This window comes from Schistocerca americana, chromosome 6 (assembly GCF_021461395.2).
Source record: "Schistocerca americana isolate TAMUIC-IGC-003095 chromosome 6, iqSchAmer2.1, whole genome shotgun sequence".
Classification (NCBI taxonomy): Eukaryota; Metazoa; Arthropoda; class Insecta; order Orthoptera; family Acrididae; genus Schistocerca; species Schistocerca americana.
In genome coordinates this window covers 360787798-360804421 of record NC_060124.1, presented here as the reverse complement: position 1 = coordinate 360804421, position 16624 = coordinate 360787798, and the positions used below count along the sequence as shown (strand labels likewise).

General features: G+C 37.8%; 1 protein-coding gene across 1 annotated transcript in view; it reads right to left on the bottom strand.

Annotated features, from left to right (window-relative positions):
- The window catches only part of LOC124619340 (protein unc-80 homolog), a 905779-nt gene that overhangs the window by 767507 nt on the left and 121648 nt on the right, over positions 1-16624 (bottom strand). Inside the window, exons 4-5 of the mRNA XM_047145658.1 lie at positions 11807-11827; positions 9876-10021 (exon numbers count right to left, since the gene is read on the bottom strand). Coding sequence (XP_047001614.1) covers positions 9876-10021; positions 11807-11827 — 167 coding nt within the window. The remainder of the gene's footprint in view (positions 1-9875; positions 10022-11806; positions 11828-16624) is intronic.

Here is a 16624-nt window from a genome sequence, read left to right as displayed (position 1 = left end):
AGCCTAAATAACAACGTTTTGTAGCACAAACCGCAGCAACACGTGCAAGAAGACAGTCAGTGAAGTTTTGGAAGGTAACAACAGAGATGTGGGGCTATGTCGACTCCAGTGTCATGGCCAGCTGCGCTAGATCTCTTGGTTGAGGTCCAACGGTGGATTCATCTAAAAAGGCCACCTTGTGCCACTCAGTGGACATCCAGCTGTAGTACTGGTATGAAAATTCCAACCTTCATTCCCAATAAACAGCAGTCAGCCTGGGTGCATGAACCAGGTGCCTGCTGCAGAGGCCCTTATGCAGCAACATTTGCTGAAAGGTCATTGAGGAGAAACTGTTGGTAGCCATTTGGTTTGTCTGGTTGATCAGTTGCTCAAAAGTTGCACATCTATTTGCCTGTATACATTGCTGCAGCCATTGTTCACCCCTGTCATCTATGGCTGTGGTGCACCTCAGTTACCTTAGCACCAGCTTTAGATATTGCCATTTTGGTACGCACAGTATACTTTAACCATGCTAGTATGTAAACAGTTTACAAACTTATTGGCTTTGCAAATGCTTCCACCCTTGGCGCAAAAGCCAATGATCATACCCTTTTGTGTGGCAGATAAAGCACCGTGTTACCACAATATGAAGACGACAATACTGTCTTCCACGTCCCCCAGACAGGCTTTATATATCTTCCACTGTGCTGCCACCTGTTGTCTGATTGGTTACTGCATACCGACATCGCACATAGGATGGACTGTGTAATATCTATCAACTCTGGCAGCAATGATGCATCATGTTTCAAACTAGACTCTCTTCACACCTTTCTGATCAATGTTAATTAGAAGTAATCAGTAAAACAGAACTAAGGACTTTGCAGCATTGTAAAAATCTTACACTCAAATATGATCGAATTGAAGTATGCGAGATATAGTTGCACACAGTATGGAAAGGGATGACTAAAGTAAAGCTGTCATCAAATTTAAAGAATCTGTTTGTGAGAAATCTTGGACAATACTGCAGCTTTCTACATTATGCTCCCACAGAAACCATGAAGAAAATATTAGACTAATTACAGTGTGCATAAAGGTACTTATGCAATAATTCTTCCCACATCCTAGGCACATGGAAAAGGAAGAAACTGTTATATGTGATACAATGGTGAGTACTGTCTGCCATGTACTTCACAGTGGTTAGCAGAGTACAGATGCAGATATACCAGGTGTAGCGGTATGAAATGAGCGTTTTTTTGTGAAAATGAAACACTAATTTTGATTTGAAAAGTAAAAACATTTTATTCAAAGTACTGACCACTGCTTTCTATACATTTTGACCACCTTTCTAGGAATTTGTAGACACCACGCCAATAGAAATGTTCGTCTTCTGAAGCATTCCAATCAGACACTCAATTTTCGACTTCTTCATAGGAATCTAAGTGTTCCTCAGCCAATGCGTGTCCCATTGATGAAAACAAATGGTAGTCGGAAGGGGCCAAGTCTGGTGAATACGGCGGGTGGGGCAGCAGCTCCCAGCCAAGTGTTTTGATTGTATCCTGAACCAGTTTTGCATTGTGTGCAGGTGCATTGTTGTGCAAAAAAATTACTATCTGGTTTTGCAGTCGATGTTGATGGTTGTCCGGGATTAACCCATGATTTTTCCCATTTAACATTCTTAAAATAAATCCAGTTTTCATCGCCAGTAACAATTTGATGCAAAATTGATTTTCTTTCATGTCTTTGAAGCAAAACTTGACAAATGGTTTTTCGGTTCTCCATCCGTCTTTCATTCAATTCATGTGGCACCCATTTTCCACACTTTTGGGTCTTTCCCATAGCTTTCAAACAGTCAGAAATTTTGTTGTGTAACATTTAGCATTGCTGCCATTTGCTTCTGACTCAAAGTATCAATTTCATCCAATATTGCTTGCAATTCAGCGTCTTCGACCTTTTTTGGTGATCTACCACATTCTTCATTTCTTACATCAAAATCATTATTTCTGAACCGTTGAAACCATGTTTTGCATGTTGCTTCTGATAGAGCATGACCACTATATGCCTCAACAAGCATTCGATGCAACACTGTAGCACTTTTTTTCAAATGAAAACAAAAAATTAATGCTTTCCGCAAATCATCACTTTCTGGTACAAAATTCGACATTGTTAACACGATGAAAACATATGATGATGTTTGTTCCATGTATCTTAACGCTCATTTCATACCGGTACACCTTGTAAATGTAGATGTATAAACCAATGGTTGAATTGAACACTACTGTGGTTTACTGGGCATGGCCTTATTGAAGGTGGTACGCCCTTCACTTCCTCTGGCCTTTCAAATAAGTTAGCCAGCTTGATACAGGAGGTCCTGCAATTTAATGCAGACTAAACTGCAGTGCAATTTGGTATTTCTCAAGTTAACGTATCATTACCAGAGCTGAGGTTGTGGTAAGTGATTAAAAAAAATCCCAGGACCACTTTTCTGTAGTCTGTCAATTGCTAGCTTAGCCACCAAGCCACACTGTAAAACAGAGTACCTGTTATGTGTGACTGATCATTTAATCAACAGTGTGAATGAGAGAAGATGATCATAACTTCTGAGTTAATTAACACATCACTCGCACGACAATTGTATGATGTTATCAGACATGAAATACCAGTGAACTAAAATAAAATTTTAGTGGTGTACCAATGACAGAAACTATTTATAGTTACTTTGATAGTGTGTTAAGGCTGAAAACTAACGCAAGAAAAAAATCTGACTTCCATGAACCCTGGATTGTTGATGAAGGCTGATGGGACAAACCAATATTACATACTGCGATAAGGGAATCAGCAGAGGACAATGACCTTGGTCACTGCTCAACAAGCATCAGCTTGCTGAGAACTTACAAAATTATGTTCATAGCAAAGTATATACTGTATCATCATATGAAAGATCCGTATTTTAAAATCTTTGGACTGATTTCTAAAACGAGGAGCTTTCTGCAGATAAAGGCAATGCCTCTGTTTTGCTGCCAAAGGAAATGAACATTTAAAGATGACAATCATGAGGAATCTACTTATTTAAAGGTTAATAAGGATCCCATTTCCCCTGATCAAAGTTAAACCACTTTGTTTCTTAACTGTTTCTCCTTAACACAGGAAGTTACCAGCAGCCTGAAGGTCCCTCCCAGGTTACACAACCTTCCTAAAGCTTTTAAAGTTGTACAAAATTACAAAGACCTAACAAGGCAATGACTTACAAGGTCCATGGAATACAGGACTCAGAAATAGATATCAGTTATATGAATGGAACACTGAGACAAAACCAAAGAAGGTAAAGGACTACTTCATAAGAAAATGACAAAAACAGAAACAATTTTTAGAGAAAATCACAGTAGTTTAGCCTTTTAGATCCTTCATCTGGAATACAGTTGCACCTTTTGACCAAAGTTATGTTATGATCTTTTGTTGTCAAGAGTACACATCAGCGAAACATTTAAATTTAACCCTTTCAGACCTGGCATCCAATGTATTGGACACTGACCTTTACACACATTTTATAACAGTAAACTATTCCATTCACCATTGAAATCCAGTTGCCTGTTTACTGGATGTCTCTCGTGTTATGTTCCATGCATCTTGCTGCCCTCTGTTGCTGGAACTGTGAACTACATCGAAAAACAATCAAGATGGCGGACCCATTGTGAAATGCTCCTGGTAAGTCATATTTACATGTTAAATACTGCAATATACACATTTTCTGGTGCTCAAAAAAAAATATGTTGGGTAAGAGCCATCTGTAGAGATTGCGCTTAACGTAAGATATGTGCAATTATGAACATAATTGAGCTATTATGACACTAAATTACATCATCCAGAATTCTGGACATCAGGATTCGGCGGTAATATTTTTTTCCTAATAACCTGCAGTGGAGGCATTGATATAATGGTTGTTTTCAACCTACTACTTTCTTATAATGTTCTTTCAATTAATGTTGCGTTTCTCTTTGGATTCATATATTAGCTAATAAATTATTTTATCTCTGGTATCCAGCTTTGTATTTTATGACGTTTTCATCTGCAACATTCATGGTAGTTTGCTAAAACTCGGTTTTTGTTTGTAGATCACAGGAAGGCATACAACACAACAAATCCAGACCACACCAAAGAGATCCTGGACCTCTTAGCAGCAGGAGATGTTTCTGATATCGATATTTCAGATGACACAGATCATCTTGTAAATATTCCAGGCACTGTTTCCACAACTCCAATGATAGGCAGTGAGAAAATGACAGCAAAAGATGATTTGTTGGTGACACTACCGGTAATTGAATTCATAGAAGATGCAGTGACGGTAGAGTCGTTTCATAATGATCTAGAAGGTGACGAACAGCCACGTGAGCTATCTGTACCTGCAGGGACTGTATGTAATAGTGAACCAGAATATGACTATTTCACTAAGAAACAAGAAATATAGACGTCACCCTTGGTCACCTCCTCCTATTCATTTTGAGAATCAGTGTTATATTGATCAAGAAACTGAGGAAGAACCTGTCTGTTACTTTATGAAATATGTAACTGAACAGGAATGGGAAATGTTTTCGAGGAACACAAATATATATGCATTACAGTCTTGTTATACAAATTTCAAACCAACTAACCCAGATGAAATAAAAGCACTCATTGGCCTGCAAATAGCAATAGGAAACTTGAAATTTCCTCAAGTGAGACTTCACTGGGACAGGTTTGTTGGAATAGGTTTATTCTTAGATTCTATGACTGGAGATAGGTTTTTCCAGTTGTGAAATGCTCTGCATATTGTCAACAACTTGGAACATCCTGCAAACTCAAGTGACAAATCGTATAAAGTTCGACCTTTGTACAATGCCATCAGAAGAAGATGCTTAGAACTCTCCCTTGAAGAATCTTTATGTATTGATGAACAGATGGTTCCATTCAAAGGTCAGCTTTCAATCAAGCAGTATGTGAAAGGCAAGCTGTGTCCTTGGGGAATTAAAATATTTGTTTTGGCTGGAAGATCTGGTCTTGCTTATGACTTCCTAATATGTCAGGGTTGTGCGACTGAGCTTGATGAACAGAACAAGAAACTATTGGGTTTAGGTGCATCTGTTGTTCTCCATTTGTGCGACAGAATAAAAAGTGAAGGACACAAGCTATATTTTGACAATTACTTCTCTTCTTATCATCTTCTTCAAGTACTAAAACATAGAAAAATTTTTGCTGCTGGAACAGTTCGGGTAAACAGGTTTTTTTCTCCTATGTTGATAAATGACAAAGATATCAGAAAGAAGGAGACAGGATTTTCTGACCAGGTTGTCAGTAGAGACAATAATGTAGTCCTGACAAAGTGGCTTGATAACAGAACTGTGGTATTGGGTTCAAATTTTGTTGTAATAGGTAAAGAAGACACTGTTGAATGTCGAAACAAAACCTCAAGATCATAGGTAAAAATCAGGTGCCCTGGAGTTGTTAAATGTACAACGAATCAATGGGTGGAGTGGACTTGTTTGATCAGCTGATTGGACTGTACAGAATCTTTATTAGATCCAGAAAATGGACTCTAAGAATGCTGATGCATGCTGTTGATTTTGCTTTGGTCAACAGCTGGTTAGAATATTGAAAACACTGTCCAGTGAAAAAAATTCAAGACAACTAAGTACTCGACTTACTGCATTTTCGAATGAGTGTAGCAGAAAGCCTTGTGAGAGCAGGGACAAACACAAAGAAAAGAAGAGGTAGGCAAAGCAGTGACAAAGCTGGAAAAATGACTCAACAGGAAAGGTACAGAGCAGAGAGACGACCTCAATCAAATGTACAATATGATGGTACTAACCATCTCCCAGTGGTAGATCAACGCAAAGATGGAGGTAGATGCAAAAACACAGCATGTCAAGGGAAATAAAAAATAATCTGTTCAAAATGTGATGTTCACCTTTGTCTAAAAAAAGATGCAGATTGCTTTGTGGCCTTTCATACAAAATGAATATAAAGAAAACTGTCTTCTGTAAGTGTTCAACTTATTAACTGTTCTGTAAATCATAATACCAATAGTTAAAATTATTAATATAACGTATAGATTCCTGTATTTTGTAAAAAGAATCCCACTCTTGAAAAATTTTTGCACAATAAATATTGATGTATAAATTGTAACTACTGACTTCTTATTTCACATTACCAACACCTCCAAGACCCAATGTCCAATTTATTGGACAACATTTCATTTTTTAAACCAAGCATGACATATTGAAATTTTGCTCGAATATACAATAAATAGGTCCATATAGACACGATAAAGTGCAACAATTTTTTTTTTCTATTTTTAAAATAATTCAGGACTGAAGGGGTTAACAGATCAAATTCATTAGTCAGCTCTGATGTGCTTTGTTTATTTACTACCATTGTTCATCTTTGTCTCTGATTGACTGCAAGTTTGAGTGAAATGCCTAAAAATTATTTAAGTTTGGGTTATTTCAGATTGTTTTTGATTTAATAAATGATGTACTGCACAGACTGGTAGTGTTGATTTGGACAGTCCTTTTCCACCCCTACTTTAATTTATTCATGCATAATTTTGAAGAGATAATGCTAAATTTTGCAGAATTAAAATTGAAAGTTCTCTAGAGGTCCTCTGATGACATATTCATAATATGGTCATAAAGTAAGGCTAAAATGATGTAGTTTTTGTATCATCCCAATTCCACTCATATAAATATTAATATTACCGAGATGAATGAATGTCCATGAAAGCTTGGAAATGCTGAGAACAGTGAAGCTACTGATGCTGCAACTGTTGTGTTACCCATTGTTTCTTGCAACATAGACATGGAGCAACACAAGAAGAAGGCTCAGTTGTGGGTAAAGCAGGTGGTGGACTTCACTTTACTGGTAAAATACAAAGGATGTGCAAGCAGTCTACGGAGTCTGCTTACAAATCACTTATGCAACACATTCTAGAATATTGCTCAAGTGTGTGGGACCCATACCAAACAGAACTAACAGGGGATATTGAATGTATACAGAGAAAGGCACAGGTTTGTTTGATGAATGGTAGAGTGTTAAAGTGATGCTGCATAAAAAGTCTACTAATAAAGTTTCAAGAACTGGCTTTAAACAATGACTCTCAGAATGTACTACAATAACCTACTTATCACTCACATAGGAATTGTGAGGACAAGATTAGATTAATTACAGTACATACAGAGGCAGTCAAACATTCATTCTTCTCGTGCTCCACATCTGAATGGACAGGAAGAAAATCTAATAACTCGTACAATGGGACATACTCTCTGCCATACACTTTACAATGGTTTGCAGAGTATGGATGTAGATGCAGCTGAAGGTTTGCCATGACTACACTTTATCAGTGACTGGTACTCAATAAGAATCACCAGAAGATATCTCCATGCAAGGAATTTTTAAGAGATCTATAAGAATCATCAAGATAGACCTTATATATGCAAACAATCCACGCATATTTTTGCTCAAATTTATGGATGAAAAACTGGGGTGCACAGATTAATTGAGACAACTCTGGTACTTCTCCGCCTCCAATAATAGATCTTGTTATACTACAACGTTGTTGTGGCCTGAAGCTGTGACATGTTGCTAGCAGTTAGAAGTGAAGTATTAACCACATGTTAACTTGTTAATTAACAATTTCTCATTATTACTCACACACAGCTAAAGAAAAACTTACAATTATTGAAGAAGCACAGAACATTACAAACAGTGCAGCAGGAAGAAACCATGACGTGAACATGTGTTGTATTCACAACCAGCGAAAAAACAAAATGTGGCTTCAAGAAACTAATGATAATTGCCAGGCATTTCATGGCCACAAGTAAAGCACACAGATCACAAAAAGGGCTTTGCAGTTACGTAGATGAGAAGTGACAATACAGGTGCTCGATGGCTAGTGAAATGTGCCAAATCAAAGCACTGGCTTTAACCAAAGAACTAGGCATCACAGGTTTCAAAGCTAACCGAGGCTGGCTATCAAGATTTTCCAATCAAAATGGATTAGGTTCCCAGAGGAAAATTATCACTGTTCAGTGGCCTCCAGAAGATTATGAGGAAAAAGTAGTGAATGATCATCACTAAGTGATAAATTTGGGCTGTGAATATTCATATATACAGTAATATTGCAAATTGGTAATGTGGATTAAACACCAGTCTATTCTGAGATGTAGCTCAACAACACTGTTAACAGGAAAGAGGAATCCAGCATCATCATACGAACTGGCAGCAATGAGAAGCAAAGGTGTAGAGTGATGTGTGTAACTGGTGAAGGACAAAAGCTACCACATTATGTGATATTTAAAAGGAAAGTTATTACAAAAATATCAGTGAAAGACATATTGGTGAGTGAATCCAAAAGTGTAGATGGAAAATGATCTTGTGGTTCACTGGGTGACACATGTTTGGCAACATTGTCCTGGCGCATTATTGAATTTATGTAACATGTTGGTCCTGGACAGCTTCCATGGCTATACAACTGAGGAAGTGCAAGACAAATCACATAAAGGGAAAACTGACTTGGTCATTATCCCTGGAGGCCTAAAATCTGACCCGCAACCACTAGAAGTGTGTATAAATCAGCTGTTCAATGTTGTACTTAAACAGCAGTATTCACAATGGCGGCCAATGAAAACCACAAAGTTCATGCCAAGTGCAACAATCAAGCTGCCAGACTTCTCCCAGATTTGTGAGTGGGTGAAATGTGCACAGGATTCCATTCCACTAACATTGGAGGAAAAAACCCTTCTAAAAATGCAGTATCACAAATTCATTGGATGGAACAGAAGACGACCTCAATGGGAAGATGGTGATCACAATCATTCTTCCACTAGTGGTGATGATGAAAATGACAACTAACATAATCTTCACATTGGAATAATTTCTTCATCAATAAAACACAAATTAAAGCCAATCCCCCCACCACCAAAAATTATGGTGTGCAGAATATTTGATGGCACAGATTATTTGCGTATATATGGCATGATATAACTGAGATTTGAAGGGAAGAATAACATGAACACAGTTACGGATTAATGAACACATGGCTACAAAACAAGTCTGTCTCTCTAGCTGAGTGATCAGCATGTCTGACTGCCACACAAAAGAGCTGGGTTCACTTCCTGGTGCTGGTGGGTGGACTGGGAGACGGTGTAGTCAGCCTTTTGAGGCCACTGATAAGCTACTTGAATGAGAAATAGATGCTCCAAGTCTGTAAAGCTGATAACAGGCAGAAGAGCAGTAAGCTGGTCCATTGGCCCTCCATACTACATATAAACGATGGCATGTGGCAGATGATGACACAGCAACCAGTCGGCATCATTTGGTCATCTGGGTTTCATCACAGGGTTTCTTACAACAGCATAATAATCTTTCATTAGCTCCAGTACCTTTTCTTTTGACATTTATTGCCATATAAATCAATTGTTATTAATTTGGTAGCATGCAAAACCAATAACCAAACACAAAGTGACAAAAAGGACATAATATTTTTAATATTTGGAAATAATTAAAATAGTGACTGCATATGTAAAAATCACACCTACTGCACTACATGCAACAGTTAAGTGAGTTTCTTTAGTTTGCCAGCAACAAAAGGAAACTAATCACAAAGGAAGATGTGTGAAAGAGATAAGCACTGGAATGAGAAGGAAAGGTTCTTCAAGGTGCCAGGTCAAGGGAGGCAATGAAAGCATTTGATAGAGACACCATCTGTATAAAATGATGTACTGTTGCACATTATTGCCAAGACTGCTGCAGTTTCAACAACTGTATTTTCATGCAATTCAATCAAACATCTGACTTCCTTTGCCAGGTACTATAAACCACCTAGTTTCACAGAGCAGTTAAAATTCTATTTAAGCAAACAGTCTTACCTGTTGTGGAGCAGTGATGCAGCACAGTGCATGACATGAGGAAATGCACCCTGTATCAGTCGCCATCTTGGTATTGTTCTTATTGCTTCTGTCAGGCTCGGAGAAAGGCCTATTTGTATGTTTTGTACCAACACCTTCTCAAAAGACTGTAAAATTGTGATAAAGATAAGTTTAAGACAACAGGTAAAGCAAGTTAAATAAAAATAGATGTTTTTATTTTTTTTAAGTAGTATTTTTTCTGATACATGAATTTTGTTCATTTACAGCATTGTTAACCACAAAAACAGTATAGCAGATTAATGTCAGTTGACTATAAAAACATTCTACAAAATCAGGGTGTGGCAATTTTTTCCACAATTCATCAGTTAATGAAGGAAAAATGTTTCTTATAGTTGCGTAATAAGTGATAATTTGGAGGGCTTTAGAGACAAACTTACTTCATTTTCCCATCAATGTCCATGAGAACAAAAAATTAACTCTTTCCATATTCTACTTCTTCAAACAGACCCAACCCCTTCTCCCAACATGGTGAAGAGAATTCAGAAACAACTATGTTACATCATAGCCTTGGTTAGATCATGCAGCTGAGTAAGAAGCTGTGATACAGATTTGTTGATTCTATTCCATATGGGACTGCAAATTTTTCTTGTAGCTTTGTTCTAATGATATATCTTTCTGCCTGACAGAGACTGCCACAAAGTTAAAATGAAATAACGATGAAAAAGATGATTAACAACAAATAACCCACAATCTGATACCAAGGCTAATAGAAAAACCAACAGATTTCAGAACTGGTTTTCACAACCAAAATTTTATTCTTCTCACATGTATAAAGTTTTTTTTGGGGGAAAAAACTTACTAGTACATAACTGAGGATCTTTTCAAGGAAAGACAACAGGAAAAGATAACAAAGTAATCAACCATGACTGATATAAAAGTATGAACCTTTATTTCACTGTATCTCCTGGTTAGATTCTTACCATTCTAGATAAACTGGAAATAGTTCCAAATTACTGTTAAAAGCTATCTACGACATAGGGCTGGTTATCCTCCTCTGCCCAGTCTTCTTAGTACAGACTGTGAGTTTAAAACAAAGTAAAATCCATTATTGAATATCTTTGGCTTCCCTCTGACAACCATGCCTCCATCCTTGCTACCCTCCCTGTTTACCTTTCCCTGTTGCTTCATAACCTGGGTTGTGAGTGCTCTGAATCCACTTTCCCTTTTTCCCTTTTCTCCCATCTCTCCTCCCTGATGAAGGAACGAAGTTACGAAAGCTAGGAATGTAAATTTTCTGTTCTGTTTTGTGTAATTATTGGCTGTACTGAGCTAAGTACTGGCCAGCCCTTCTATCTCTTTGTTAGTAATCCATTATTGTGTAATATACCTTATAAAAACAGGAAAATGTTTTCCATGTTCCACAATTTTCAATGTTCCACAGTACACCATTACTGAGACATAACTCTTAAATGTATGAAAGATAATAAATAAATTTTCAGTACAGTCAGGAAAAGGACACACTTGAGAGCACAATACCCTACCAAATGTAACTTTATGCATCCTACAACACAAATTAATAATGGAATATACTTCATGAGACGCAAAGGAAAACAAAAAATGACATAACTATAAATTTAGGTGATTAATCAGGTAACAGCAATATTTATTACGGTTCACTCTCATTTTCTCACACATATTGCTTAAATGACAATTACTCTGAATATCATAAATAGTTTAACGTTCCACTTAATATAATTTAACTCATCCTTGTACAGTCATTACTCTAAAGAATTTGTCAATGTTTAGCTCTCTTTACAATGGGTTCCATAGCTTTTCTGGGCAGCAACACTTGCCTGTTTTCTGATAAAATGAAGTTCTCATTAATGTATGAGAAAATTCTGTCATGTTATTTTCTTGCTGAAGTTACTTACCTTGCATGCTTCTTTCAGCTCCTGCAACAACACATCACTTGATTATTCTTTAATAAAATTAATAATCTGCATTACAGTTTAACAATTCTAGCAAAGTAGTGAAATTCCTTGCTTACACAAGTCTACTAGTATCAAACACAGGCTTTAATTTGTTTAAGAAATTTCTGAGAGTGTACATTTGGAGCACATCATTGTATGAATGTGTATCATGGACTGTTGGGGAAAATGGAAAAGAAGAGAACTGAAGAATTTGAGATGTGGTATTGCAGAAGTATGCCTGAAATCAAGTGACCCAATAAGATAAAAAATGAATAAGTTCTTTGGAGAACTGTGAAAGAAACAGATGGAAAACACTGATTAGAAGAAGGGACAGGATGACAGCACAAACGTTAAGACATCATGGAATTATATCCATGGTACTGGAGGGAACCACTCAGGCCCAAGACTGTACAAGAAGATAGAGTGAGGAATATACCCTACAAATAGTTGAGGACATTGGGTGTAGGTGGAGGCACCACTTCAAACCAATCAAATAAGTGCCCCAGCTTTTCTGGGATCTGTGAAAGATAATCTGCTTTTATGAAGGGCAGGAATCTATGGATGGAATTTCCTGCCAGTTTATATAAGGCAAACTATATGCACTGTACTTACTCTGTATTGAAAAACAACACAGCTGCCTTCCAGTTGCCATTTCACAGATTACAAAAAAGTTAAAATATTGGTCACAGCCTCATCCTATTAGGATTCTGTGGTCAAAGTAGTTGTGGACGTATGATTGGCAGGGAACCTGCTCAACCGAGATGAGTGCTCCAATCTCAAGTCAAGGGAAACTTTTATTTGTAATTTTTGAGAACATTTCTCACGGAGAACAGCAGTTTTTCTTAGTACTTTAAAATGAACATAAACAGTCTCAGCTGCAAGAAACCTTTATTTCTGTGATTACCTGTTTCGGTCAGTTACTGACCATCTTCAGAACCAGTACCATGCTGGTAGGCAGTGGTGGAGAACAGAGCACGTGTTATGAACTCCACGGTCATCAACTGCTCAGCACTGACTGTTTACCTTCATTTCAGACTTTCATTTCTCGTCTTCCCACAGGAATTTTTGTTCTGAACATTTGCCTAGCATTCTGACACCTACCAGCAATTCAATGATTAACAACGTAACTGCTAGGCATCATGAACTTGCAGCAACTCTATATTTGTTTAAAATGTAGACTTCTAATATTTCTGTCTTTAATATATGAATTTTATTTGTTATTGGCACTGTTCCTCCTCAGGGGACACCACCTTAATTTAGCACTGTCCATGCGGGCAAGAAAGTTTGCGTGCTCTGGATCTGGAGGGCTATGCCAGCGGTAGCTTAGCTACCAGAAGGGTCACCCAAGCCGGACAGGCCAGAGGAGACAAGCCAGACAAAGTGTGTCTCACAACAGCTTATCACTCTCCATTTCCTATCCCAAACCTGTCCTCACTATGTCCTTGTCCGGTCATTTCCTGTTATTTTTATAAGACCTCAATGGCAGCGACAGCAGAGAAAGAGCCTTCCGGAATGGTTAAGCTGGCAGAAGAGGCACCTTTTCTCTTTGGGTACAAAAAGAGTACAAGTAGCAACTGTGGTGGCTGATTTTAGGCTGCGAAACCTACTGCCTATGTGGAAAGTAACGAGAAACTATCACATTACATTCCCTAGCAGTACATGGTATGTCTCTCTATGTGAGAGATTCAGGAGTTAAAACTTCCTCTCAATCAGATCTCCAGGAGGGAGACACATTGAGAGCAGACATATTTAAAAGGAAGAAAGGGACAATGAAGGAAGGAAAGATAAGGATAGGAACATGGAGAGTGAGGACACCACTGCAATCAGGAAAGCTAGAGAATGCAAAACAGGAGACGAAAAGAAACAAATTATATGTCCTTGGTTTGAAATGAGATGGGGAGAGAATGAGGAGATAGAAAGTGAAGATTATAAGCTCTTTTACTCAGGGCAATTCAAGAGTGGTGAAAAAGGGGTAGGAATGTTCATAGGGCAAAAGCTGAAAAACAAGGTAATGAAAGTACAATATACTGATGGAAGACTGATGACGATAGGACTGAAGGGTAGTGCAAAAGATTTGGTGTTAATACAGGTATATACGCCAAACAGCCAGCATAGAGGTGAGGAAGTGGAAGAATATTATGAGAAAATACAAGAACTCATCGAGAAAGAAAATATAAATGTCTGCATTATCACCATGGGGGACTGGGATGCAGTGGTGGGTGAAGGAAGAGATGAAGAAACAGTAGGAAATTTTGGATTAGGAATAAGAAATGAGAGAGGTGAACGACTAATTAGTTTCTGTAAAGAAAATTCATTAGCAGTGGGTAACACATTATTTGAGCACCACAAAAGGAGACGTTAAACATGGGTATCAAATTTAAATAACAAGTGAAGTTGAAAAACGTCTGGAGAGGTAAAGCAAAAGAAAGACTAAACATAGAAAGGCTCAAAAACGTATGAAAGGCGTCAGATTTGGGAAACAGATTTATGGAAAAATGGGAAGGAGGTAGTGTTGATGGACGTGTTAATGACAAATGGATAAAAATGAGGGAAGGATATCCCAAAATAGCAGGAAAGACTGGATAACAGAAAACATGTTGAAAAAGACGGAAGAGTGGAGAAAGTGGAAAAAGTTAGAAACTGAAGAAGGCGAAAAGAGGTACAGGAACCTGAATAGTGAATTATGAAGAGAAACTGAAGAAGCCAGGGAAAAATGGATCAAACAGAAATGCAACAAAATAGAGAAAATGGAGAAAGAGGGAAAGTATGAAATGATGTATAGACTGCCTGGTGAGATGGTTTCTGAACGTAAAAGAAAGAGGAATAACACAGAAATAGAAAGAGCTGATGGCACTCTAGCAGAAGAACCACAGGAGGTTTTGAACAGAAGGCAAGAATATATTGAATGTCTGTATAAGGGGGATGAAACAAAAAGTGAAATTAAGGTTGAAGAGGAGCAATATGTGCCGGAAGATGGAAATGGATTCACCATCTTGGAAGCAGAAGTAGAAAAAGTGCTGAAGGAAATGAAGAATAGGGAGGCATGTGGAATTGATGATTTGCCAGCAGAACCATTGAAGAGGCAGGGAAACAAGGCAAGAAAAGAAATAGTCTACCTCTATAATGAGATGTGTGACAAAGCAGAACAGCCCAAGGACTTCCTTGCAAGTTATGATACCAATAGAGAAACACTATAAAATGTGAAGAGCATAGGACCATCAGTCTAATTTCTCTTGCAGCTAAAGTGTTGAATAGAAGACTATATGGCAAGCTGGATAGAGGGAGTGCAGAGGAGCAGTTCAGATTCAGAAGAGGAAAAGGAACAAGAGATATTATTGGCCTGTTAAGAACTATAGTGGAAGGTAAATGGAAAAAGGCAGAGAAATATTTGCTGTTTTTATAGATTTAGAAAAGGCTTTTGACAGAGTTCAGTGGAACAAGCTGATGGATATTTTGAAGAGGAAAGGAGTAGACTGGAAAGAGAGACGACTGATATAGAAACTATATTTACACCAGAAAGTAAAGATAAAGATTGGAAATGAAATGTCAGAAGGAAGCACCATTGGACGAGGTGTTAGACAAGGTTGTTGTGCTTCCACACCGTTATTTAACGCATACCTTGAAGAGATTGTTGCGAAAGGCTTAGATGGGAAAAGAGGCATATGTATTGGTGGAAAGAGAATACAATGTATAATATTTGTTGATGACACGGTATTAGTGGCAGAAAGTGAGCAGACAGTGAATAACATGCTGAAAGATCTGAATGAAGCTTGTGTGGAATATGGGATGCAAATAAACACAGCAAAACTACGAGTCATCAGTCATCAGTACAAGATGCAGACTGTCCAATATTAAAATAGGAAAAGCTACCATTAACCAAGTAAGTGCATTTAAATATTTTGGAAGCACGATAACTGAAGACTTGAGATGTCACCAAGAGTTGAAAACTTGAATTGCTATAGCGAAAGAGGCATTCAACAGAAAGAGGAGACTGTTATGTGACAAATTTGATAAAGGTCTAAGGAAAAGGCTTGGCAAATATTTTGTCTGGAGTGTGGCACTATATGGGCCAGAAAAATGGACTCTGAGACTGTTGTTGTTGTGGTCTTCAGTCCTGAGACTGGTTTGATGCAGCTCTCCAAAAAATGATTCAATATTGAATCTCGCAAGAAAATTGCAAAAATCACAGTTTATTTTGGCTGACAATGAACGTTTTCAAAATATTTCATTCCACTTTGAAGAAAATTACATTTGCCTTTTATCACTGTACAAAAATATTTTTTAAAGTCTTCTGTAAAGAAGTATACTGCTCTATTCCAGATTTTTTTTGTTTTTTGTTTTAGGCTACCTTGTTACGCAAATGATGTTCTAACCATACCAAAACTGGAGATCAAATTTATTAGACATTATTGGATCTAAAATGTAGTTGAATTACCAGAAAGGGAGGGGATACAAGGCAGATTATTTGGGACTTTCACGGTTTCCTGGAAATTGTTGGTGCACTATGAACTGGTGATAAGCTTGGGGGGGGGGGGGGGGGGGGGGTCCATTTTTCTGCTAATAGTTGAGGAGTAATGACACCAGTTCTGCATGTACTGTTTGTTTAGACAATCACAGCAGGGTCTGGGGAGGCCGTTGTGCTGTCATCAAACTCAGTCCATCATACCGATATCACTAGCAATTGCTTTTGGCTACATTACCAGAAACCTATCAGTTTGATATTCGCTTCTGTCACGCATAGCTGCAGTCACACCAGAGTGTCTATACTACATTATCACC